The 25800-nt window shown below is 37.6% G+C and overlaps 2 protein-coding genes and 1 long non-coding RNA gene across 4 annotated transcripts in view; 1 reads left to right on the forward strand and 2 right to left on the reverse strand.

Moving 5' to 3' along the window:
* Positions 1 to 6393, forward strand: part of tmem192 (transmembrane protein 192) — an 18541-nt gene extending 12148 nt beyond the window's left edge. For both annotated transcript variants that reach the window (XM_015383835.1, XM_015383836.1), the window contains exons 5-6: positions 1793 to 1898; positions 4581 to 6393. In XM_015383835.1, the coding sequence (XP_015239321.1) occupies positions 1793 to 1898; positions 4581 to 4695 (221 nt within the window). In that variant the 3' untranslated portion in view covers positions 4696 to 6393. The remainder of the gene's footprint in view (positions 1 to 1792; positions 1899 to 4580) is intronic.
* Positions 6394 to 6528: 135 nt separating this feature from the next.
* apela (apelin receptor early endogenous ligand) lies at positions 6529 to 9745 on the reverse strand. The gene is made up of 3 exons (XM_015383837.1): positions 9307 to 9745; positions 7358 to 7447; positions 6529 to 7014 (listed from the first exon to the last, which is right to left on the reverse strand). The coding sequence occupies exons 1-2, from the start codon at positions 9380 to 9382 to the stop codon at positions 7359 to 7361; spliced, it is 165 nt and encodes a 54-aa protein (XP_015239323.1). The 5' UTR covers positions 9383 to 9745; the 3' UTR covers positions 6529 to 7014; position 7358.
* A 7764-nt stretch (positions 9746 to 17509) lies between these two features.
* Positions 17510 to 23419, reverse strand: LOC107090468. The gene is made up of 3 exons (XR_001481479.1): positions 23128 to 23419; positions 19707 to 19853; positions 17510 to 19624 (listed from the first exon to the last, which is right to left on the reverse strand). It is a non-coding gene; the product is annotated as an uncharacterized LOC107090468 (long non-coding RNA).
* Positions 23420 to 25800: the final 2381 nt, after the last annotated feature.

Consider the following 25800-nt stretch of genomic DNA (forward strand, 5'->3'; position numbering starts at 1 on the left):
TTAAATAAAAGCATCAATAGAGAAAATGGTGTAGAACACAGGTGGGAAAAACTGGAAGGCTTTATTTGGATTCACAGGATATATAATCATACATTTTAGATGAAACACGTTTAAATAATCAGCTGCCAAAAGCCTGTAGGAGGCAAACCTCTCTGCAGACCTCACTATTTAACAATCCCCAGGTGTCCACAAGCTGAGTAAATTCACTGCTACCCTGTTTCTACAGAAACCTGAAATCATATACCCCTTTCAAACTGGCCGAAAAACCTAATTGAAGCGGGTCTAACCCGGGTCAAAGACTCAACAAGCAACCAGGATTAAAATTGACTCGGCTCTGATCGGCATGCTGTGGGAAAAACCAGACCCGGTTTGACCTGCTGATTTTCATGATACCATTTAGCGCAACGTAAGGACCTCAACACACCACGCCAGCCATGTCTAATCTAACAAGCCAAAATAACTCTGTTTACATTCAATAAACATGGAGCAGCACTGTTGGGAGGGATTCAGACAGATAAAAGAGCATCCATGTTGCTCTCCATTATTAACTTCCCTGATTCCCATCGCACTGTCGACATCATGAAAGCTCACTCAGCGTGATGCCATCATCAGACACACAGTGGTGGGGGACAGTGGCGTGCTAGCAAGGAGTCAGACTCTGCTTTTTGGTGAAATGGGGAAAAAAGAGCCAAAAGCCTATTGTTAGCGGGTCAAAAAACATTGTTTAAAGTGGGAAAGCTGCTATAGACTTTAGATTGCTTACCCTTTTCCAGAAATGTTCTATCTATTGAATTGCAATGTGGTTCCAGTGGAATGAGTGGAAAAGTTTATCGGCTTTATGACCTTTCTATGAAGCCAGCAATGACTTCCTTAGACTGTTTGGTCTCCAAACACAGAATCCATCCTAGTGTTATTTTCAAATCCTTATCAGAAATGTGTCTCCCTTCGTTTAGCGGAAGACTGTGAGAACCATATGTCGGATTTCTGTCCTATTAGAGGTCCTAGGAATAAACATTCATGAATGCTTAGAATGTACTTTTACAATTAGATAAAGCTTTCTATTTTATTATGAACTCCTAAAATAAAAAATAACCTACACTGATGAATATTTTAAAATTTATTTTGACTAGTTGAGCAAAAAAAAAAAACCTGTATAATCTTAACCCCTTCTGGTTTTACTCTTCTTCTTTCCCTAATCTCTGCTCTTAGCATTCTTTCTCTCCCTCAAGTACTTGCCCGCCGCAGCTTTATTTACACACACAAACACCCTCACACAGATTTAGGGCCTCATTATGCAGGAATGTGCAGTATTTCTTTAGATTGTGTGTGAGTGTGGATGCTGAACTTTAGCCAAAGAAAAGATAACGTTCTCTTAGAACTTGTCTGACTGTTTCCTCTGGCTAATGGCACTTGAATCTTATCAAAACCCACCAGTGACTCCCACCGACCTTCCTCACACGTTTGCCCATAAGCCACACCACCTTATGTTATCAAGGTTGGGAGCAACAGTGTCAATATATTTATTCTAAAGTTTTTCCCACAACTTGCTGCAAGTCACACCCCATCTGTTAAGGTGGATGCTCTGGTTGTCAAGCTTAGAGGGTTAAGAGCAGAATACAGCAGCTCATGGGTGTAGGATGTGACACTTCATGTGTGATTTAAAGAAGGCCAGATGGAAAACAAAGAGATAAATGTGTGAAGTTTCACACCTGGCTGGAAACCTCACATTAACCTGCTTTATCTGCTTAGATCACTACCTGAAGCTTATATGTGTCTGTTGTGTGTTTTGCAGTCAAGGTGATGCAGTTCAACAGAGAGCGAGCTGCGCCGGACGTGAGCCAAGAGGAACACTCGCACACCTACACTGTAACAAGCTTGGCCACTGAGACCGGCTTCAGGTGTGCCAACGCATAGATTAAACCCACAGAAAAATTATCTGCCAGTGTCGGGATTATTTCCCTGCAAACTTTTAGATTTCTCCAAGATTCAACACAAAGATTTAGATGTCGAAGGTTAAGACCAAGAGGAATCAGATTTTATTTCAGTTTCAATATAACTTATGAGCTGAAACACTACAGATTACCCATATTATATTAAGAACAGATGAATTAGAGGGAGGCTCTCCAAAGATGTTCCTCAGATGTTGGGAACTAAGGTGTAAGGAATCAAAAGAATGAATTGTCAACTGCTGGGCTGCTGGCTGGACCTCAGCAGAGAGCCATGAGCCTCCCGTGCTCAGCCGGAGGAGGGGGGCTGGGGGCCGGTAAGGCAGGAGGGAGGAAAGCATTGGGCTGCCTGTGTCCAGGCTACCGTGACCGGGTCGGGTTCGGTCGCTCCGTCCTCCCGCTGGCTCCCTGCCCGCTGGGCTTCCCGGACCAGCCCCGGAGCTCCGGCTCAGTTCGAGTGCCTGGTGTGTTTCGAAACATTAATTTCGAAACACACCTACAATTTTCTAGGTAGGAAAAGTAGGACATATCCTGCAAAAAGAGGACGTCTGGTCACCCTACCATATCAACAGTTTCGATGTTTCAGTGAGTGAGTGCTTGTTGCTATGATGCGTCTTTGCTCAGCAGCTTCGCTTGTTGTAAACCAACCAATCAGCGCACAGCTCATATAAATATTCATGATCATACCATAAAAGGAAGAAAACCTGTCGTTTCATTCTAGGGCTTTTAGCCAGGCTTGCATTAGGGCTCATAGAACAGCAAATATGCAATGTTTAGCCCAACCAATGTTACACACTCTATTCAGAGACCTTAAGGACCAGCACCAAATACCCCATATAATCATTCTGTGACCCCTTTAAATTTATCTTTTTTTAGAAATCTGGCATTTTAATGGGAATATTTGGATCTACTTGAGATGATTACACTGAAACAATTGATCATATCAATTTTGATTAATGACTTATTGAAATAATCTTTATTTATCGATTAATCATTAACTGGAGTACAGAGACTCTGAAACACGGCTTTAGCTGAAAGAGCAACCCACTTACAGCAGTAATTATACCAAGATTGTGCGGGGGGAAAAAAATGTAGCATTTAAGATAAAAAATAAACTTTTTCCACTCAACGAGTTCCCGATAGAGCATATTGACGGATAAAATGTTATTTTCCCCTGTCTTAATTCAGTAGAATATCTCCATTAAGGAAGCTTTTGATATCTGGTGGTTAATAAAAAAAAGAAATCAACAGATTAATCAGTTAGAAAAATAATCGGTAGTTGCAGCACCAGAGTTGATATATTCTGCAAAAAAACTTAACCAGCCTACTTAGAGAGGGAATCTGGTGGCTATGAAATGCAATAGAGTAATATTATAATTTTTTGTTTTTTTCTTCATTTGACCAGCATTTTGTTATTGAACATTTTTATGTCTTTACCTATTTACCCTTCCTGTGTAAAGGGCCTCTATAATAGATTATATTATTATAGTGATGGTGTAAATATCTAAAAATATGTTAAACAGGTATGTTTAAAGGAAAAGTCTGGTCAGCAAGGAATAACCTATGGGTCATTATCTATACCTAAAGATAATACATTCGCAATGATTCAATGAATTTAATGAATTTAGCTTTCCCTTTTTAATAAGTACAAAAATAAAGACAACAATTTTCGTTGTGATAACTGAGTCCGGGACCGGACATTTTTGCCCAAATATAGTAACACCTCATTCCTGAGATCTTCAGGCAGTGACGTCACGGTGCAGTAAGCATAGAGCCATTCTCCCCGCTTTACAAGCAAAATCAATTGAAGCTACTGGACACATCTGCAATCAACAACAATTAAGATTTCCAGAGGACTTCCCCATTGAAATTCACTGGAGCTATAGTTAATCTGACAATGTCCATGTGCATGGCAGTTGGATGTTGGAATACATCGGGCAAAAGTGAAAAGAAAAAGTCATTTCACCTTTCCAATTCATGATCCACCACGGGTTTGTCGCTGGATTGCCAACTTGAAAAGGGAGGATTTGCCATTGAACTTCTGGCCAGAGAAAAACACGTAATTTGTAGCCAACATTTCAAAGAGGAATGTTTTCAAGATGATGTTAATAATAGCGCGTTGTGACAAACACCAGATACAGCACTGGGACTTGCTCAACAGCCGATACCGCACCGTGACGTCACAAACCGGTAGGTGGCAGTTGTGTTCTTTGAAAAACATGGACGCCTCCAGTGAAGCACTTTCAAATTAAATTGCTCTTAATTACAACCCTTATCGTTTATTGAACAATATATAATAATTTCATATTTAAAGTACTTTCAGAGGTTTCTATTCTGAATGTGACCGGACTTCTTCTTTAAAAAGGGTCTAGGCTGCCTGTTATTAAACCCCAGTTAGATCTCATTTGTTAATCGAAACCTTGAAAAACTGCAGACAAAATAGTATTCCAGCACCTGCAAGGACTATAACAGGTGTTCTGACAATTAAGATGAGAGTGGTTGTGAAAGAGCTGGACAGAAAAATGAGTAGAAAAGCCTTTCAAGTCCAAAGAAAAGCTGTCCAGCATTTGGTCACCATGAGCTCCCCCTGCTGACCAATCATCTGAGCCTCTCCTTCTCTTCCTTTTGTCACAGAGGCTCAAATAGTCTTGAGGAGGTGGTGGAGAAGCAGGCTGACCTGATAGAGTACCTGAAACAGCACAACGCATTGCTGAGCAAGAGGCTGCTCAACCTGACTGCTCAACACTAAGCTCACTCCTGCCTTTGCCTTTCATGTCAGCCAGCTGATGAAAGCCTCCAACACTCAGGAGAAAGATCAGTTTACTGCTCCAGTGGAAGACATGAGCAAATGCACCTGTTTACGCAGACTGAGCCGGCTCCGCAATGGCCTCCACACCTGAGATGGAGGAGGTGGTAGCTGAGACTGGAGGAGATTGTGAAGAGAATGGGAGGTAAAAGGGAGGAGGTGGAGTCATGGGTCACAGATCAGAGGTGACAGGGTTTTTATCACTGTGCTACAAGCTTCACTGACCCATGTATGCTTTAGCTTTGGTTCCTCTGAGAGAAAAAGAGCAGTAAAATCAACTGAACAAAGGACAGAGGGGTTATCATTTATCTGGGTCAAGCAAGTGGGGTTAATGTCCTGTTTTATCAGATTGTTTCTTACCCATTCATTCTGTTTCAATAAAATACTGATTTTCTTATTCATTTAGTCTTAACATGAACATTTATATCATTACAATCTCAAGTACCATGTTTTGATTTGCTGCTGTGGTTCATGTACTCTTTGTTAAATTCCCCTCATTGAGGCAGCCACTAGAAGCCGTGGAGTTTGCTCCCTGTTGTTCTTGTGATTCTGGCGTCCGTAACCCAACAGGGAGCTCGGCCTTTACGACTCTGTTCCCATGCTGCTCCAGCACAGATAGAAATGCAAATATCTTACAGGTGTTTAGTGCTTTTATTAGATAAAATAACAACTTTAAAATGCAGGCCTTTACCTTTTAATATTTTATGTTTAGTTGCCATGTTCAGTGCCTCTGAGTTGTTTCCATACTGTTTAAAACTGTTCAGAATTTCACTTGATAAAATCAGAAACTTAATTGTAGGTTAACAGGATTTTATGTGATAAATGCTATATGTGAAGATTTGTAAAGTTGAGAGATAATTATGGGTTTTCCTATTTAATTACTTTCTTAATAAAAATCTGAAAAGGGTAGCATGTAAAAGTATTCGTCCCTCTTTATTTTATCACACTCAAAATAATAATAGTGCAATTAACTACCCTCAGAAAGTGTTGTAAATAAAAAACCAGCACCTCTTTGTAACATGTTCTCAGGATAAATCTTCAACCTCTCTTCAACCTTCAATGCTCTTTAGAAACATTAGAGGTTGAAGATTCTTTCCCCAGCTTCTATTGCCATTACACAGCCCAAGGAAATGAACTTTCTGCATTTAACCCATCCCCTTGGGGAGCAGTGGGCTGCCATTGTGCGGTGCCCTGGGAGCAGTGTGGGGTTAAGGGTCTTGCTCAGGGAAATATTGTGAAAAGCTATCAACGAAGATCATCCTAAATAAAACATGAAACACGGTGATGGCAGCATCATGGTGTGGGATTTGTTTTTTTTATACAGAAGAATGTAAGAAAAAGCTGCTGCAGCAATTAGAAGACTTTAGAATCAGATGAGATTCATTTTCCAGGAGTAAAGTGAGAGCTATAGTGCAATCATTTACATCAAGAGATATTACTGTGTTTAAATGGTGCAGTCTAGGTCCAAGCCTAAATCCAATTGGGAATCTCTGAAAATTGATGTTCACAAAGCTTTCTACCTAATATGAATAAGTTTATGTTCATTTGTAAGAAAAATTTGTAAATATATCAGTCAAGATGTGCAAAATGGTAGAGACATTCCTCTACATCTCTAATTAAAAATAAAGTTGGTCATTTTAGTGTTTACTCTGTGCTTACCTGTCATTGTTGTTGAAATGTGAGAATATGAAAAAAAAATCAAAGAAGATGAATATCAGTGTTTTTCTATTTTACCTGAGCCACCGTCACCACCACAAACGCAAAGTAAGATTAATGTTACTCCTGTACAATTTTATTAAAAAACGGTTGAAATGTAAATCAAATAACAGCTGAAGTGCATACATTAAAAACACGTTAAAAGATTCATTGCGCTCTTTGGTCTGCAGCTTTTATCTCTGAACATTCTTTATAAATCTTCTCCCTCGGCGGCTCGCTCCCCTGCTTCTGAAATGTGATTAGAGGGCGGAGCTTTCAAGTCCATGCTCTCACATCTGTGACCACTGAGGTGTAATAATGTTTCATGGTTTAAACTTTGTCCTGATTGACAGTTCTCTGTCCTATTTGATGTGAGGTTGGCTTTGAAGTTCTCATTGCTGCCTTCCAGAGTCATTGCAGTCTTTGAGTGGGGCTTTCATGGAATCCCAGGTTTTTCTCTCCACCTCTTGTGTCCATCTGTCTTGACTCTGGGATCCATCCAGGGTGTTCAACCCACGCAGCCAGGAATCATAGCCATAGCTCACTCCTCAGGAGAGTTTTCACCTCCTACGATTAAAAAGACAAAAAATAAAACACTTTTACTGTCCTGCTGAGATGACTTCATCAACAAGTTCAAAACAAATGAACAGAAATCACCTGCAATGCTGCCCCTCCCCTCTCTGTCCTAACACCCCCTGCCATTAAAGCATTCCTGTTCATCATTACTAGGATTTATGTCTCAGCCTTTCCCTCCATGCTCCCTTGTTCTGCATGAACCTACAGCCCTGCTACTAATCACAGGCACCCTCTTAACTGCCACCTGCTTGTCCTGTAAACCTGGCTTTGTTCCATGCATCATACAGCTTGTAGCTCAGTTTATGGCCTCCATTCACACAGAAACGCATCCTACCTCAGGGGAAAGGGACCCTTGAGTGAAGAGGCATGCACCGTCTGTGTGGACAGTGGTGTCGGTGGTATTTCCTCCGCAGATTCAAGAAATCTGAAACAAAGACAGGTTACATTTAAGACATCAAGTCAAAACTATTTATAGAGAAAATGTGAAAACATGCCTTGAGTACAAATGATAAGTTAAGCATGATAGCTTCTAATTAATGTTATTTTTTTTATGTGAATGCTATAATTTTTAATCCTACTAATAACTTGACAGACATCTTGTTGATGAGCCTGCCAAGTGACTTATAGGGCCTCCTTTTGGCCCAAAAAAAAAGATTAATTTAAAATTAACCATAAAGAGAAGTTAGATAATTATTAAGTTTAAAAATGCCATAAGTTATCCTACTTTTTCCCGAAGCCAGTTTGAGAAAATTCAGTCTTTTCTTTCATTCCCCTTGGTATGAAAAAAAAAAGTTTTTCTAGCCAATCTTGTGTCAAAAAGTCTATGAACATTTAATGGATATTTTTCTCCTTCTCATTTCATTACGGATTTTTTTTCCCCTTATTACAACATCCCTACAAACTGGAAAATCATGTTTCTTATCCAATGTTGAGTCGAACAAGTTATTTTTTGTGTGCAAAGTAGCTAATAATTAAGTTGTTTTATCTTTATAGATTCTTTGGAATCTAAACAGGATTAAAAGTGAGGGTTGTTTTTGACAAGGAAAAAAAAAAGATTAAATTTGTCAAAAATATCCATGCTGGTCCAATTTTATTCCAGCCTAATTTCTGATAAATTTAGTAAAAAACTGTTCTGTTTCCTCTGGTAGTGCTGGGAGTTTGAGCATGCCATAAAATGAATCCCTCTGGAGCTCTTGCAACTGTTTTACTGTGTGGAGTAATTTAACAACACCTGGGACAAACTGGAAGAGAGACCTAACACCTGATTATTTTTAAACTTCCCCAATAAATCCACTTTAAGCCCCGTGGTTCACAGACTGCAAGAGGCAGAGCTCAGGAAGGAGATAAACGGCTGGATGACTTTACGACCCCCCCTCCCCGATCTGTTTCTAAAAGAAGCGCCTGAAGCCAAGGCTGCTGCTCCATGTCATGTTAATGGAGCTGGAGCATTTGCATGGAGTTTTAACACCGTGATTAACAAAAGCCCGCCGGAGTGCCTTCAAGCCCGGGGGGGAAACAAGAGGTCGTCCCCGTGGTATGGCCTGGCAGTCATCCCCTCCTTCCTCCAACCAACTCTGACCTCCATCATCATCACATGAGTTCCGATCACAACCTTATTCTCCTAAATACTCATAAATACATGGTTTTCCCGCGAAAAGATGAAAGAACTGCTCGAGATTTAATGAGAAAAAAAAATAAAATGATAAAATAATATGGGGGAAATTAATTAGAAATAGATTCGAGGGTTAGAATGATCTATAACTCTTCCAAGAGAAGTTCGTGCTGGGATGAATGTATCAGAATTCAAAGCGAAGGTGTTTTTTTAAATACGGCGCATATGATAACCAGGCGGATACGAACTTCAAACATGAAGGGAATTAATGTTTTCCCGCAGAAAATGTAACTGGCCCTCGCTTTGTTTTATTTATTATTTTATTATGTATTCACTTTTTTGTACTTTCAGTTTCACACAGCTATTTTGTTGAGATATTTGAAATTTAATTATCAGTTAGTACCTTGCTGAAGCCATTAATTTGGTTGCTAGGTTACCTGCCGTGGAACGGTCTATGCACAATAAGTAAAATATTAAGTAAGAAAGTTTCAATCAGTTTTTACTTTAAATGTTAACATTTGTATTTAAATGAATGTTTTCTCTTTTTTTTTTTTTTTACCCATTTATATCTGATATTCAAATTAAGCTTTTAGCTGTTTGATACTGTAGGATTACAAAGTAGATCAACAAAAAGCTAAAGACAGATTTAGTGTCCAGGTGAAGATTCTTACCTGGTCTGGCTGCAAACGCAGGTGCTACTAGAGCTGTAAGCAGCAGTAGCAGGTAAAACAAGTTAAAAACCTTCATGGTCAGGCAGCAGTTTTGATAATTTCCCAAAAGCTTGGAAACTTCCTCTGGTTCTGATTCCTGGATCCACTGATATTGCAGTGTCCTTCTTTTTTTCCCCCCCAACTGCTTTAGTCCTCCAAAGGGAGTAGATCCAGCAAAAAAGAGTCTCTCTTTCCCAGAACCTATCAGGAGATCCAAGAAGAGTCTTTAGATCCTGCAAACGTAGAGTTGTGTCCTTTCTTGGCAAAGTGGCAAAGGTGCATTCCCCCCATCTATTTTATACAGCCCATAAAAGGGAGGGGTGCACCCTGACTGCAGCCACCCCTCCATCTCTACTCTTGACACACACTCGCACTCTAGCACACACACTCAAGCACTGCACATATTGACCCCACATGTAGAGAGTAACTCTAGTGACAGGAAGCACCCCCTTGTTCCCTGCACCCTAACTGCTCAGTGCACAGCCTTGTGCTGCATTTTGCATGTGAGTGATTGATATATTCAAAGAGGGCGGAAGAGGCAGGCAGAGTGGATTTATCACCACTGGGGTTTAAGAAGCTGGAGCTGAAAGTAGCAGGTCCTTCATGAACCAGATCCCTCTGGTTCTCCCCTTCCCCCGCATTAATGAGGACACACATCTGGGGTGGGGTGGTGCAGTTTTTTTGTTGGGGGGGGTTGGCCTTTTGCATCGTTTTGGAGCCCAACTTAATGAAATTCAGAGATCTGTTGCACAACCCAATTAGCCAACGAAGACTAATGTCTGTCTGAGATGTTATCTAATGTCTCCGACTGTCTGCTGTTTGGAAAATTCTTGTGTTGGGATAGTTCAGTTGCTCCCAGTTTCTGCTGTTCCTTAAAAACAGGCTTACTTCATGTGATCCAGCAGACTGTTGTAATTTTATTTAGTTTATTTACAGTTCTGTTAAAAATACAATGCATTATCTCCTTTGGCTTTTTTAGTCCTGCTTGAGTGTTTTACATCAAAACATTTTCAATCTTACACAAAGATAAGCTGAAGAAATAGAAGATGGTGATGTTGTTCAGTTTGAAAAGTGAGCTAGAAACACAAATCTAGGTAAGAAAAAAAATGGAAAAGGTAACTGCTCCCCTCATAAGAAAATATAGCACATTAAGTTACATTTTCAAGTGAGACCCATACTGATTCCTGCCGTATCTCTAAGCAACATATTTTCCCCAACAGTAATCAATACAAGGCCAGATTAGAAACATATTCAACCTTGAATTAAATGAATTTAAGATTGTGGTCCAACTGTTTTATTTCTTTTCTCCCTGCTTTTATCTCCAACAGCTTTTATTTTCCATTTATTTATTTTTTATTTTGTCTTTGTACTGAATTGTGCTATGCAAATAAACTTGTCTTTCCTGTGAGAGCCATTAACCACAAATTTTGAACTTTACCAGGAGTTCAGCCTTCGAAAACTGCTCCAAGAATGCATTAAAGATCATCATGAAGGTGAAACAAAAACATCTGAAGCATTATTGCCTCCATGGGAGCAATGCAACCGCTTATCAAAAATACAACAAATGCCTTTTTAACATGGGAAACCATCTAAATCTAAAGTAGTAAAGTAGTAGTAAAGTAATTTTTTATTAAAATAAGTGCATTTGTTCTTGTATTGGGGAGGTAAGTGAGACCCTTTGCCTATGGAATAAGACAATTTACATTTAAAATAAGGAAAAAGAATTGCATTGTCTTATTTCAAGTGCATATTATCTAATTATCTTATTTATAGAGAAAAAATACTCATTCCATTGGCAAATCATCTTATCTACCTACTCAAATTAAGGGTAAATACAGTTAATTTAAGAAATGTTGACTTATTTCTAGATCGTTTTTCCAGTGCTCATTCTCACCAGGACTTTCGCAAAAATGTTACGTGACCAGAACCAAATGTTGGACTTTTTAGAGGATATGTAACATTGCATTGGGGTGTAAAGTCAGTAATAGCAACCTACCAACTGTAAAACATGGTTCTGGTCCATGGTTGCTTTGCTTTTCCAGGACCTAAACAACCTGCTGTGAATGAGATAACCATGAGTTCTGCTTTCTCACAGAGGTTCTGTAGAAAAAAAACATCCAGCCAACCTCATGCAATAATCCAAAAGCAACAGAGCTACCTCTAAACAGCTAAAAAAAAACCCAGTGTCTAACAAAATCCAGCTGTTTGTGTAGCCAGGTCAATGTTTGCACTTTGATCATTTTGAGATGACGTAGCATAACCTGTAACAGGCTGCTAAAACACAACATCCTCTGGTGTGACAAAAATGAGACAAAACAGTTCTGCACAGAAGAGTGGGACAAAATTTCAGGGATTTAAAACATTCCAGAGTTAAATGGGAGAGGCTGCTAACGATGGAGACACAACCAATTACCTTTAGAGGGAACTACATTTGGCAAGTTGATTCGATAACTTTTCCTCTTAAAAATGAAATCATGATCTAAAATGTTCTTTTTGGATTTCATTGCGTTATGTTTGTCAGATATTTTTAATTAGCTACTTGATCTTCAACATTGTGAAAACTATAGATTGGGGAATAGGTTTTCACAGGACCTAACATAGGCCCTATTACATCTAAAGCCATTTTTACAGGATAAACATTTCCAGATATATAAAATGAATGTGATGGCATATATAGATTAAAATAAATACAGTGCAAAGGACAATTACTGCCTGATCTTTTAAAAATATTAGATCAAAAATTCATAAATAATTTCCCCACTTAGAAATTGTTTGGCAAGATCACTGGAATAAATCTTCAACAAAGCCTTTCTCAGCCAGTGTTTTAGGTTGGAGGAATGGCAGAGGGATTTTATTTTGCTTTAATTCAGTGCCGTTTGTGTGGGGACTCATTATCGTGTCTGCTTACGACTGTCTCTGTGGACTGAGACTCACCATTCAGCACCCGGCTAATGAATTAACACATTAAGATGAAATGTCAGCCATTACATGTGAATGAGGATTAGAAAAGCAGCAGGACACTAATGGACCACATGGCTCATAACAGTCAGAGACTTTGAACAAGCATCTGGACCATCAACTCTCTTTGACGTCAAAAGTCAAACGACAAAGTTTGGATTTTGTTCTTGCTTAAATCGTGTTTTTTCTTATAAGCATGGTGTCTTTGTGTGAGGCCTCACTTTTATTGCTTTATTGTGTTTGCAAAAATGCATCCTGGAACGGCAGAGATTCCTCATGGTTTGGGTCAGTTCACACAGAGACAAACACTCATGTACATGTACTGATCCTGCTGCAAACACTCCGCTGAGGTATGTAGTTTGTGTCTTTGGCCATCTCTCTTTGCATATAAGCTGCCATTGTCTTTTAAAGAACTTTTATTTTCCCAATCTGAATATGCTAATTTGGCCTCAATTGTCATTCAGAGCCACCCGGTATTCACTGCCTTGGACCCACTGCCAGATCTCTGCTTCCCCAAGTCTCTCTCAGCTTCTGTCTGTCTGCTCTTCAAAACAGAATCGAGACAAACGTACAAAATTCTCCCACCAGGTTTTCTGTGTGAGCAATTAAAGCATGTTGTAATATTTGCTCTTCCTGGGGATTATACGCCTTTACGAGGATTACCCAGCCTGCTCAAACACCCTGCAACAGAGAGGCACAGCACAAAAGGAAGGGTAACCTTTCACAAAACCTTTTTTTGGGGGAGTTTGGTATGACTGCAATCTGAAGATAACATCACATTTTTCTTAAAAGGAACCTTAAGTGTATAAGATATATCTTTGGGTCATTAGGTCTTTTTCCAAACCTTCCATGCATCTACACTGGGAAAGGATAAGATCAGTCCAAAATGACCTCATCTAAACTTTGCTTACCTGAATTAGAATTACCTAAACCTGTCAAGCCAAATCCCCAAACGTTTTGTGTTATCTAAAAAAAAAACAAAACAAAATCGTAATGAAATCCTTAAAAAATACAGATTTTTTCTCTATTTTTTTTTCTTTCTTTTTTTTTTTTAGCAAATTATGTTAAACTCTTGGCAAAAATGTGTCATTACCCTTTAATTAAAAAAAACAAACCCTGTAACACTAACTGTATCATATTTGCTATTTTATTTTTGAGACTCTACATCTTTAGCAATATTTTTGTTGTTTAAAGACCTTACCTATACAATCAGACACCTGCAGTGAATAGAAAATCTATAATAAAATAAATGAGGATGCCTAATGTATCAGAAATTAAACATATAACTATTTTAGTTAATTTTTAAAATCTTTCAATGACAGCTTCAGTTAAAAAATACTTATCTGACAATTATTTCATGGTTTAGGCTCTACTGGGTTACCTTGGCATTAGAGTATATTTATTGCTAAAAGAGCTTAACTATTTTATGATCTCCATTTATAATCAAATGTACAAATTTTTAGTTCCAATAGGGAAGGTGAACTCTTGTGCTCCCTGTTGTTAGAATAGCAGCTTTGAGTTTCCAAGTCTCTCAGGAACCATAAGCTCAAATTCCAACAGAGGTGTCAAAAGTATTAATGTTTATTACTCCAGTAGAAGCATAAATCCTACTGTTTAAAACACTTATACTTAATTTTTTGAGTTTTATAACTAACAGTAACTGTGTCATATTTAACTTTGCATCATCTTGAAAAACTATTTATTTTGGTGCAGTACTGAGTCCAACAACAAAGAAATAAATTGTTGGGATAAGACAAATTAATTATTCAATTAGACAAATTATTCTGCAGTTTTTTTTTAATACCAAAATAACGAAAATGAGCTTAAATGAAACAAAATCAGTGAGTCTATTTTGAAAATCTAAGGAATAGAAAGTAAAGATAATGCAAAAAAATGTCAGTAGAATAAAAAGTTGTCTAAAAATTTATTACTCCAGTAAAGTATAGATACCCAAAATTTTTCTGAAGTAAGGGAACAAAGTATTTGTATTTTTTTATTTGTGGAGTGTGAAGTATAAGAGGAACTTATGGCTTTAGTAATAAATTGTACTACCGTTTGATGGCTTATGATGCAGTAAATCAATCACAGATATAGCACTGAGCATCCAGTGTTTTTGAATGTATAGCAACAGCCTTCCAAAATACAGCTGATAAAGGCTTATTGAGTACCTTTATTAGCTAACATAACCTGACTTGATACAGTTAGTGTCATGATCTTGGCATTGATGATGGGCCTGATTACTTATTTCATTCACCCTATTAGCTTAGCCCAGCATCTCATTACAATTAATCTGATCCACCTGCTTCAGTCTCTATTTAACCAGCATTTACACCAGTCATCAGTGCCAGACTATTCAAGCCTTTGGTGAGAGTTCTCTAGTGTACCTGCGTGTTTCCGATTACCCGTTCTGGGTGTGGACCTCTTAGCTGGCCTGCAAGCATTCTGATCTGTTTGCCTGATCTGTCTTGTGATTCCTGACACCATCCTGGATTTCCCTTTGGTACCTCTGCGCATCTCTGATTTTCTGGCCCGGACTCCAGGGCACTTTTTCGACACCGGCTTTGGCTACACCCTCTAGATCAGGGGTGGGCAATTCCAGTTCCTGGGGGCCGGTATCCTGCAACTTTTAGATGTGCCTTGGGTTCAACGCACCTGAATCAAGTACTCAGATAATTGGGAGGACTCTGCAGGAACCGACTGCATACTGAGGAGGTAACTCAGACATTTGATTCAGGTGTGTTGGACCAAGGATGGATCTAAAAGTTGCAGGATACCGGCCCCCAGGAACTGGAATTGCCCACCCCTGCTCTAGATTATCCTGCCTTCCTTCATCTGCTCGGTTCTGATCTCCTGTTTGTCCTGCAACATCAGGGACTTCAGCGTCTGGGACTCTATGGGCTGCTTCTGCCGGGTCTCGCAAGCAACCGAATGGCTGGAACCAACCTCATCCTCTGGACGCAGACTGAACTTTAAAAACAGGTTAGTGACTCACGCATTCATTATCATCCTCCGTCAGATTGATGAGGTCACTAACCTGTGTTCTCCGCTTCCTGTCTTAGGAACTGCAGAGAACATCTTCATGATGTTCTCTGCAGTTCCGTCTCAAATAAATGTTTTGTTAAATCTAACTCTCTTTCCACATTGAATACTGGGTCCTTTTGTTCTAAGCCTGACAGATTGTTGGTGACATTTCCACATCTATAGCTTTTTGCTTTCTGAGCTCAACATCACCTGCAGTACATCACAGTTCAAATTAACTTGGTTTAAAAAAATCAGGAAAGATTTCTTAACTTACAGCGTTTCCATCTAGATAGGCATTGATGTCTGTCAATTTGAGCACAGATTGCATAATCTGAATATTTAAAGCAACTCATATATATATATATATATATATATATATATATATATACAACAACATGATACCAATAGAACTATTCCACTTATTCTTCTCATTGGAATCAGAACCACTTATAGTAGCCTTACGATTGACTCTCAGAAGTTTGTTTTAGTTTTTCTAAACTGAGGTTGTTGAAATAGCTATCTACTGCAGGTAAGATACTGACTCCTGAATACTTTCACATAGAATCCTACTTTAGAAAAAATGTGAAAAATCCTATTATTTGCTAGGAAGTGCTACATTTTCAACATGGCTGAAAGGTGTTAAACAAAAGTCAAGCTGATGAGTGCAGCTGTTGAGAATCTGTGGTAGCCTACATGGGCTACTATACTATATATCCACCATAAAGATTAAACAAATATTTGTTCCAGTTTACAACTTTTCTCTGCGCTTGAAACTACACGTCCACATTAGTATTTGATTGCAAACAACTTCTGATATTCAGCTAAGCCAAAGAAATCCAACAACTGCTAACTGCAAAGTAAATCAAAAGAAATATTTTACAAAAATAAATAACATACTCTTTATTTCAGATTTCAAAAGTAATTATCTGTCTGAAATGTTTTAATTTCCTCATTTTCATTTTTGGCTGCAGTCACAGGAGCATTTTAAAGAGGATGTAACACAGGAAAGAGTCTGACTGTACAGCTCCTCTGGGTGTGAACATTACAACCGTCACGGCCTTCGTAGCAGCTGTGATCTTTACGACCGCATTGGAAACTTCACTTTATGCTTCCTCTGCCATCGACCCGGCCAGGATCCACAGATAAGGAGCTTCCTCTCTGATAAAGCAGGTCTAGAAAAACAGTGCATCATAAAATCACTCCAGGAAACATCCTACCCATATGAAGAGCTTTGCTAGAAAATATTTAAAGCGCTTAAACTTTTTCCTACCATAACCTTTATTTTATTTTGCATTTGAAGACCAGGAAAACATGGTAGAGTTAAAGGAAAAATATAGAATGATTTCAATTTTCTTACTTATAAAAGTATGGCATTCATATGCATTACCCCCTTTGACACAGATCCACCTAAATACAAATGAGCTTCCCTGAAAAGGCACTTTAAATAGAACCCTCCTGTGTTTGATTCAATCTTGGTACAAATCCAACATCAACATCTGAGAAGGTCTCAGAGGTTTGTTGGGAACCAAGGAACCAGCAGATCAGACTGGAGAATATATTGACAGGATGGTTGGTACAAAAATTCTATTATGAAGAGTGTAAATAAAGCTATTATTGTCAGAAAACCCTCATTACACCACCAGATGTACCATATTCACTTTACTGCAGACAATTCGAAGAAGAAGCTGCTCTAGTCAACATGTAAAATGCTATGTTTGTCAGAGAACAGGCCTTTCACATGAGCCTGAACACATCATCCCCAACCGAACCATGGGGGTGGCAGAATCATTCTGTGGGGTGGCTCTCGTTCAGGAGAAATGGAGCTAAGTGGGGTTAGAAGCTGGGAAAGACAGAGGGACAAACCTCAAACATTCAGCCTAGGAAGCCTGTTCACATGTGAGAATAAAAGGCTGCGCAGAAAAGTTTCTAGATGTGAAAAGAAGGTGGTGAAAGAATGTCAGCTCTAATGCAGCAAAGGTATTGACGTGGGGAGCTTGAAAATATGCAGAATATAAATAAATAAATTGAACATTATTGATCTCACATTGGAGATGCATTTAACCCATCCCCTTGGAGAGCAGTGGGCTGCCATTGTGCGGTGCCTGGGGGGCAGTGTGGGGTTAAGGGTCTTGCTCAGGGACCCAGAGTGTCAGTCTGGGGGAGTGGGTGATCGAACTCCCAATCTCAGGATTCAAAGCCCTATGCCCTATATGTTGCTTTACAGGTCTTTATTTGAAATAAAAAAACACAAAACAAAACACAATTCATTCTTTTTCAATCTATGCCATAAGTTGTGTGTTTATCACATAAAATATATGTAAAAAAGATTGTGGATGAAAATGGATTAAATTAGAAAACCTTCCAGAGAACTGTGTCTAACTGAATGTCAGCTCAACCGCTCTGGAAGTTTTTATTTTTATTTTTATTTTTTTTTTTTAGATCTTTAAGCTTTTATGTTTGCTTCTTCAAGTTAACATAGGGATGGCAGCATATTAAGCTCCATTATTGAGAAAAGCACAATTTCCCTGAACCACAGCAGTCAGTGCTGATAGAGATGAGGTGGGATTGAAATCTAGAGAAGTTACACCATAGAATATTTCTGTATAGCTGCCATTTTTACATTTTATTTTCACAGAAAGTGAAGTAGCAGTTCTGATGGTATGATGATTGTAAGAACTGATGTTCCATAATGTCTGGGTGCTTTTGGGTGTCGGCCCTCAGTCTGTGTGCGAGTGTCGATTGTGGTCTGATGGGTCTGTTCGTTGTCCATCGTTAGATTGATAGCAGCTTCTGTTGTCATGCCACAAGGTCGTCAGTGTTAATGAGGGCCTGCAGCTTGCTAGGGCTTAATTACTCTTAAAACCCTTTATCTCTAATTGCCCAGTGAAGAGCCCAATGAAGCTTTATGCACATCAACAGCAGCAAACTCCCAATACACAACGGCTAAAGTTTGGACCACAGCAGATTTCACACAAACAGAATCACGAAAAACACCTATGCTGAGCTGGAGATGAATTTTCTCCCTGCAGTTTCAAAACAACAGCATAATTAGCTCTGTCTCTGTCACAGCGCCTCTCCTCCTGGCTCTGTCGGCAGCTAGACGCCTAACTCTGGAGGAATGATGGAGAGCTCAAAGGTCAAAGGGCAAACTCAACAGGGAGCAAAGTTTGATCACCAGCAGGACAACACATATGGGCTCAAGGGGCCAAAAGTCACTCGTTTTTTTAAATCCAAACTCAGACATTTGGCTTCTCCAGACAATTTTTCAAGGGCTCTTAATGGATCTCTATAGCTCTCCAATAATATGTCCCTTAAAACTGAAGTAATAAAAACTGTTTAAACTGTTTTTATCCTATTAAACTATCACCCAGAACCTTTTTCAGAGGAGCTGATCATTTATGTTGGTTTTCCTTTAAGACAGTTTAAGAAGATTAGAGTCATAAATGTCAGAAAAACAAGGAAAAGTAAAGTTGTAAATGAACAAGAACCTCTGCAAACATATACACTGCAAAAGGGAACCAAAAGAACATTTTCATTAAAATGTACGTTTTTGCACTTGGTTTGATTAGGTGGGTAAAATGATATACTAATGAAAAAAAGTTTTTCAACTTAAAATTAGAAATACAAATAAATCAAATCCATTATCTTATTTACATATAAATAAATAGCTTATTTTAATGGAAAAAAATCGTGGTTTCATTGGTAGACAATTTTCCTTACCTGCTCTTTGTTTTAAGATAAAGGGACTGGATATATATTTTACTCAAATGAAGACCCAACACACAAAATAAACATTTTCTTATGTTTAGATACATTTTGCAGTATATGATCTTAGACTGCATGATGTGTTTTTGAATATAACTGATCACAGCTTTTCCAGTAGTTTTATCTTTTTCTTTTTTTTCTCATTTCACATCCGAGGAGCCAGACTTTCTCCTAACATTATAAAGTGATCTCAATCAGCATTTCTCCAGGTGTTCTGAAGGTTACACCTGAATTTTTGTATGTTTGGTATGTGCTTGAAAAACAGAAAAGTGGAAAAGTCTATGTCATGTACAAAGTATTGAAAAGCCCTGTTGAAGACATGCTGGGGAAATCCAACAAACATTTCTAAGAGTTTTATCCATTTTCAGTGGATCATCTGCAGTACGCCAAAAGACAAGGCACTGATTATGTTCAGTTCCTGTTTAAGCTGATTTCAATTGGTGGCTCTAAGGCTTCTGTAGAGCCTGTTTGGAGATCTCTCTCTGCTTCTTCTTAACTTGTTGATGTGTCTTCTTCCCTTTATACGCAGTGTCTTCTGGAAGGAATATCATCATAAATAGCATTAGAAGGGTTACAATTTGCTGTGTATTTCTTCGACTGCAGTAGGTGGTGTTTACCCGTGGGGAGTTCTTCCGGCTGGATGCAGACTGAGGCCAGACTGAAGAGGGAGAAGATGACGAAGGCCAAGATGATGAAGGTGAGCTCAAAGCCAGAGAACGGCACTTCCATCTACACAGCTGCTCACAGAAAGCATGAGGTTAGACCTACAAAATGAATATGCAGAATGATAAAAGTCAAATCTTAACATAACTATATTAATGGTTTTTAAACATGTGTGGATATTTAGAAAACTCATATATTCTTTAAGAAATATTAGGAAATTACTTTCTTAAAAAAAAAAAAAATTAACAATCCATGTTTTTTTAGTTGCACAAATTTCAAAACAGTCCAAAGATAAAGTTTTATTATGTTGTAATAACCCTGTAAAATAACTATCATTTCAGGTTGTTTCTGTTCAGTGAATAAAAATAACTTCATTTTTTTTTATACAAAGACAGCTGAGTGGAACGAGATCCTTACTTTCTGTTGCTTTAGAAAGAGTCTGAAGTTACTTCTTACATGTAATCATCGACTTTTTTGGGGCAGATCTTCATTAAACTACAAGTCAAAAGTTAAGGCACAGCTTTCTCACTCTGTAGATTTTCTATATTTTTATTCATTTGTACATTGTAGAGAACGAGAGCATCATTTCTGTGATGCAAATGCTTATAGATCTTCGTTGTAAACAGAAATTTGTAAAACAAACCAGAAGATACTTTATATTCCAGTTTATATCTATTTATCCCCTTTTTGGGGGGGCTTTAAAATTTCTTGGCATTAATAAGCTTCACCTAAAATTATTTTAAGTGTTGGAGAAATTCCCAGTGGCAGCAGTAAATCTAAGCTATAATAAAAACAAAAAAAAAATGTGTATCCAAACTTCTGACTGATTCTCTATGAACCTTTAAGAGCATATTTAGTCAGAGCATATTTAGGGTTCCTCACCTCTGATATGGCATATATTTATAATGCACCAACTTTCAAATCTTCACACCTATTAATTAGCAATCAGCTTTACTAAAGACCTTTTTTGCTTTTAAAAAAAAGGAAATTATTTGTTTTAATTTAAGGTTGATCTGGCCTTATCTTAAAAACGTTTCAAATGATCAAATCTTTTATAACAACATTTTATTACATTGTTTCTTAATAAAGTTTGGGTACTCTTAACTGTCTGGTTTCAATAATTTTACAATTTAATGTTTTTCTTATTGTGTGTGTGGTGCTTTACGTATTTAGTGATCTGCATGTGAGAAAACTATAGAGCTATGGGCAAACATTTGCAGTAACACAATAATTATGCTCTATGACATAAACGTTTGAGATTTTTATCAAATAAATACATCAAATTAAAGCCTAGTTATTAGAGTAGGAAATAAGAAAAGTCATAGATTTTTTAAAAACAGACCTAAAGATTTACTTTACTTTGCACTTTAAAAATGAAAATGTCTTGAGAGCTGTACTAAAAAAATATTTTTGTATACACTCCATGTGTACAAAATTACAATAAAGTCTGTCTAAGTCTAAGGTACTGTAGCTGAATAGATTTAACTCTGCAGCTTCCGCGTGTTCCACTTTTTAAAATGGATTTATAAAAGATGTTAAACTGCTACATTTTTAAAATGTATTATTGGTTTGTGTATAAGCAGAGAAGAGTAATGATTTCTTTATTAATTGTGATATGTTACACTTATCTGAGGGGTGTCCAAAATATTGATGCACAGATCACGGACCCACCTCTTATAAATAGTTCTCCAGCGAGCTGTAAAAAAAACCGATCATCACCAAATACGTTTTAAACCTATACATATTTTTTTATGAAAGGTGTCTTGGCCAAAAATCCACCACCTTGGAGGAGAACCTACTAAGAACATGGAATAGATCTGGATGTATCACACGTTGCTCCACATTAGACTGGATTTCCAAATTAATCAGAGTTGAAATGAGTCATCCTCAGACAAAATTATTTTTGCACCAGTCTTCTGCTTTGATCATTGTTCTCCCTGCAGAATATCAGCCTGTTCTTGTTTTTCCATCACAGAAGTGCCTCCTTTTCTGTCTGTCTTCTCCCAAGACTGTGAAGATGTGTTTATACCCAACTGCTACTAATGCTAACCAACTTCACACTATCAGCAACGATATTCTGTAGCTCACTCTGTAGGAGGAGATAGTCCAGGATTTCTTAAAGCTGCTCTCCTTAAGGCAAACTCTTTGAATTTAAAGTCCTTGATCATCTGGAAAAAATCTCTTTGAACTATATTATCTTGCAGTGATTTCTGCACTGCATGCTTCTCCTCAGAGGTAAATGCCCAAACAAAAGCACTATGTGTGTCCATTTTATACAACAATTAGTTTTTAAATGAAATTCCTGAAATGATTACTGCTGGACCCATTTTATTATATGATATACCGGTATACTGATATGAGGTGATGGTGTCTGTCAATTTTTACTTTGCAGAAAGAACTATATGTTGTTTATAGTTGATTGCTATTAAATGAATAAAGCTCTTTAGGATTAATAAAATGTATTTAAAGGGTTAAAACGATATGAACTTTCTTTAGAGAACTTGAATCTGTGTGAAAACATTTGGATTTTGTCCTGTACATTACAGTAAATGATTTTTAGAACGCAATATCCCTTTTCCCCACCAGATGGCGTAGAAGATTTTTTTTTCCTGCCATCTGCTCAATATCTAATTGCAGAAACCTGCACAACGTTTACACTGCAGAAATAATAGTTCCTGACATGAAAAGACAAGATTTTATAATCATTTAAACTGTTTATCTAAATCTGAACACAGAATTAGTTCAAATGGTAAATATTTATATAAAAGTTCCTAAATATGTTAATGTGGTGGTGTGACTGAGCTGTCGCTGAAGCCTGAGGAGATAAACCTGCATTGATGAAATGGTGCTAAAAGAGAAGAAGCATGTGAAGTCACACAAGCAGTGAACATGTTCAGTAGACTTCAGTGAGAAAGTCTTTACAATCTAAATCTTCAGCCACAATGCCTCCATTTCCCAGAGTTTGATAAAAAGGTCTTTAATGTTTACCACTGACTTTGTAATATGCTGCCTTATATACATCTAAATGAAACATCAAACTTTATATAAAGAGAATTCATAAGCTGAAATCATATAAAACCAAAGAGCTCTAATAAACATTTTAACCTTTTACTGATTCTACTTGTTAAGATAGTGTTGATAAGTATAATTCGTTTTAACAGGGAAGTTTCAGCCCTGAAGTCAGTCACATATTTTATTTGCAACAGTAAATTCTCTTTGAAAACAGGTTTTACTCTTTAATCGCTAATTAAACTGAGTCAAGTCTCCACAATAACTTGACAGCAAACTGATCCGACCAGCATACCTTTTCCTTCTTCAGAGATCACAGGCACTTTAGATAAATAAGAAAGATTAGTTTGCTGTTGTCAGACTTACTGAAAGAAGTACGCAGGCTGTTTTCTAGATTCAGATTCCACAAAGGAAGAATTTCTTGTTCTCTCTTGATATCCGAAAGCCAAGCAGGCGAGGCTGTCATGAGCCACTCTGTTGGAGCAGGTGTCTTTCTGTCGCTTGTTTTTAGTTGCACAATGTACCACTCCTTTGTGGCTCATCCTGGAAGCAAGTTATACCAGGTCCTCAAACAAAGCATGCGCAAATACATGTTCAGAGGTCAGCCTGGTGAACTATGTTTTATGAACTGATAAAAAACTTCTGGCTACACACCAGGATGCAGTAAAGTTTCTCCAACAAAGTGCTTATTAGCAGAAAGGATTACTGAGTCACACTAATATCTCTTGGCTTTGGGGTTTTCCATTTGTTTCTACAAAAAAGAGAAAAGAAATTGGCAATTTTATGTCTTCTTTATAAAAAAAATAAAATATGTAAAATCAATTTAAAAAAGAGAAAATACAAAACATCTAGCAGCATAACAAAACAATCCATGCTACATTTTACATCAGAGTACATTTGAGGATCCGAAAGCTAAATTTTGTATATCGGTCTTTTAAACATTTTGAATACAAAAATTCATTTTGAATCTACTTTCCTAATGACATTAAGGTTATAGACTGTTTTGTGTCATTTCACAAAAAATACAAGGTGGATCTTGACAAGAAATGTCATTACTTGGCTACCAATGTAACAGAGCTAAGACCTTATTCCTGCACAATAAATATGTTTTCTATGAGTAAGAGCTAGCTATATACAGGGTATGAGTATATATACATATATATATATATATTTAACTTTTATATTCCATTTCTATTGTTTTCAGACTTTCAACTCCACCGAGCATGGTTTCAGGTCGATTTCCGGGGCTGTATTTTAAATTCATCCCTTGCCAGCTGCTCAGCTTTATCTGGACCCAACCTCAACCTCTCTCCTTGTTGGTAATGGGCCCCTGTGGAAGGGCCCTTCTGTTGCCTTTCCCGGTTTTGTCACACTGGGAAAATTCTACCTACTACTACAGAAAATATATCTCTGCTGCTCCTGGTGTGACTCCTTCCCTGGGACCATTTGCCTTTGCAGATTTTCCAGACATCATAACCCTCAGACTTAATGGGATACTTAAACCTCTGCTACTTGTCAGCATGGAGATTCTATGGAGAAGGAGGTCTCACTTCTAAAATCTAGACTGGTCCCTTCAAGGTTTTGGGTTGGAGTATATCGATGTCTTGATCACTAGCCATTGTAGGATAGAGCAGTTTTTTGTAAAGATCTTAATTAACTAGCCTGTCTACATTCCAACTTACCTGTGTGAGTCATATGATATGTATCATAACAGAAAGAATGACACCCAGGATAAAAGTGTTGGACATGAGCGGCTGTTGGGCAGCTGGGCGTACGGTAATAGGGTGCATCGCTCATCTAACACATAAGGATGGAGCAAGGGCATAGGCCTGATTTCACCTTTGGTAGGAACACTATTGGTCTTTAGTTTTATTGGTCTGAGATCATTGGTGCATGCATTTTTTTAATGCTTAAAGTGAGCATATCATTTAAAGAGAAAAGCAGCATTTCTTGCTAGATTTATACAAATTTTATAAGCACTTTACACACTAGATGCTGTTTATCAATGTTTGAAGCATCACATTCATCTGATGAATGTGGAATTAGGACTTTTTTCCTCTTTGAAAAGGTTTGCATTGAAGGTAAATACGTGTCTATTTACCCAAATATAGTCTAAATATGTTATATGTGGATTTATCCAGTATTTTCTTTTGAAGATACAGAATTGTGCAGAGGTAAACAGAGGTAGAACCCACTCTTTGATACAAAGCAAAACGAGTTAAAGGGACCATTTGATGTATTCTATCTAGGGCTCAAACAATGAATCAGATTAATCATGATAAATCGATTAATGAAATAATCGTCAACAAGTTTAGCAATTGATTAATTGTTAATTGAATTATAGAGACTCTAAAAGATGCCATAAGCTGACAGAGCAAACCACTTAAAACAGTTATTATATCAAAATTGTAAAAAAAAAAAATTATATAAACATTTTGCAATTTAGATAAAAAAATTATTTGCCTGTCAATATTCTCCATCCAGAACAAGGAAAAGTTTCTGTTTTACCTGCTTTGAATTTTGTAAAAAATCTTCTTTATGGAACCTTTTGCTATCAGATCGACCTGTCCAAGGTGGTTGTGATCGTATGGCAGGCCGTTTTGATTGTCTCACCCGTAGACAGCTGGAGACATCGTGACTCCGATTGGGTTACGCATGAAGGAAGATGGATGGATGGATGGATGACTATCTGATTATTGATTATTAAATTATTCGTCGAAAAAAGGATTGACAGATTATTCGATTTGCAAAATAATCATTTGTCTAAAGTGGAGATAACATTCAACCAAACATATACGTTAATCAGGCAAACTATGCTAAAATTCATGTTGCATCATTTGTGAGCTCCAACAGAGATCACTGAATCCAATAACTGAACAAAATTAAACTCTCACCTGAAGCCACTTCTCTAACTCCCTGTGCTGTAGCATCACCCTTCATTGTTTGAGTTCCCTAAATTTAGCCATATAAAACACACATTTATTTTTATGTTGTATATAAATAAAAAAAAACTTAATTTATTATTGAAATCATTTAGAC

Source organism: Cyprinodon variegatus, unplaced genomic scaffold, assembly GCF_000732505.1.
Source record: "Cyprinodon variegatus isolate N-32 unplaced genomic scaffold, C_variegatus-1.0 Scaffold296, whole genome shotgun sequence".
In the NCBI taxonomy this organism is placed as follows: domain Eukaryota; kingdom Metazoa; phylum Chordata; class Actinopteri; order Cyprinodontiformes; family Cyprinodontidae; genus Cyprinodon; species Cyprinodon variegatus.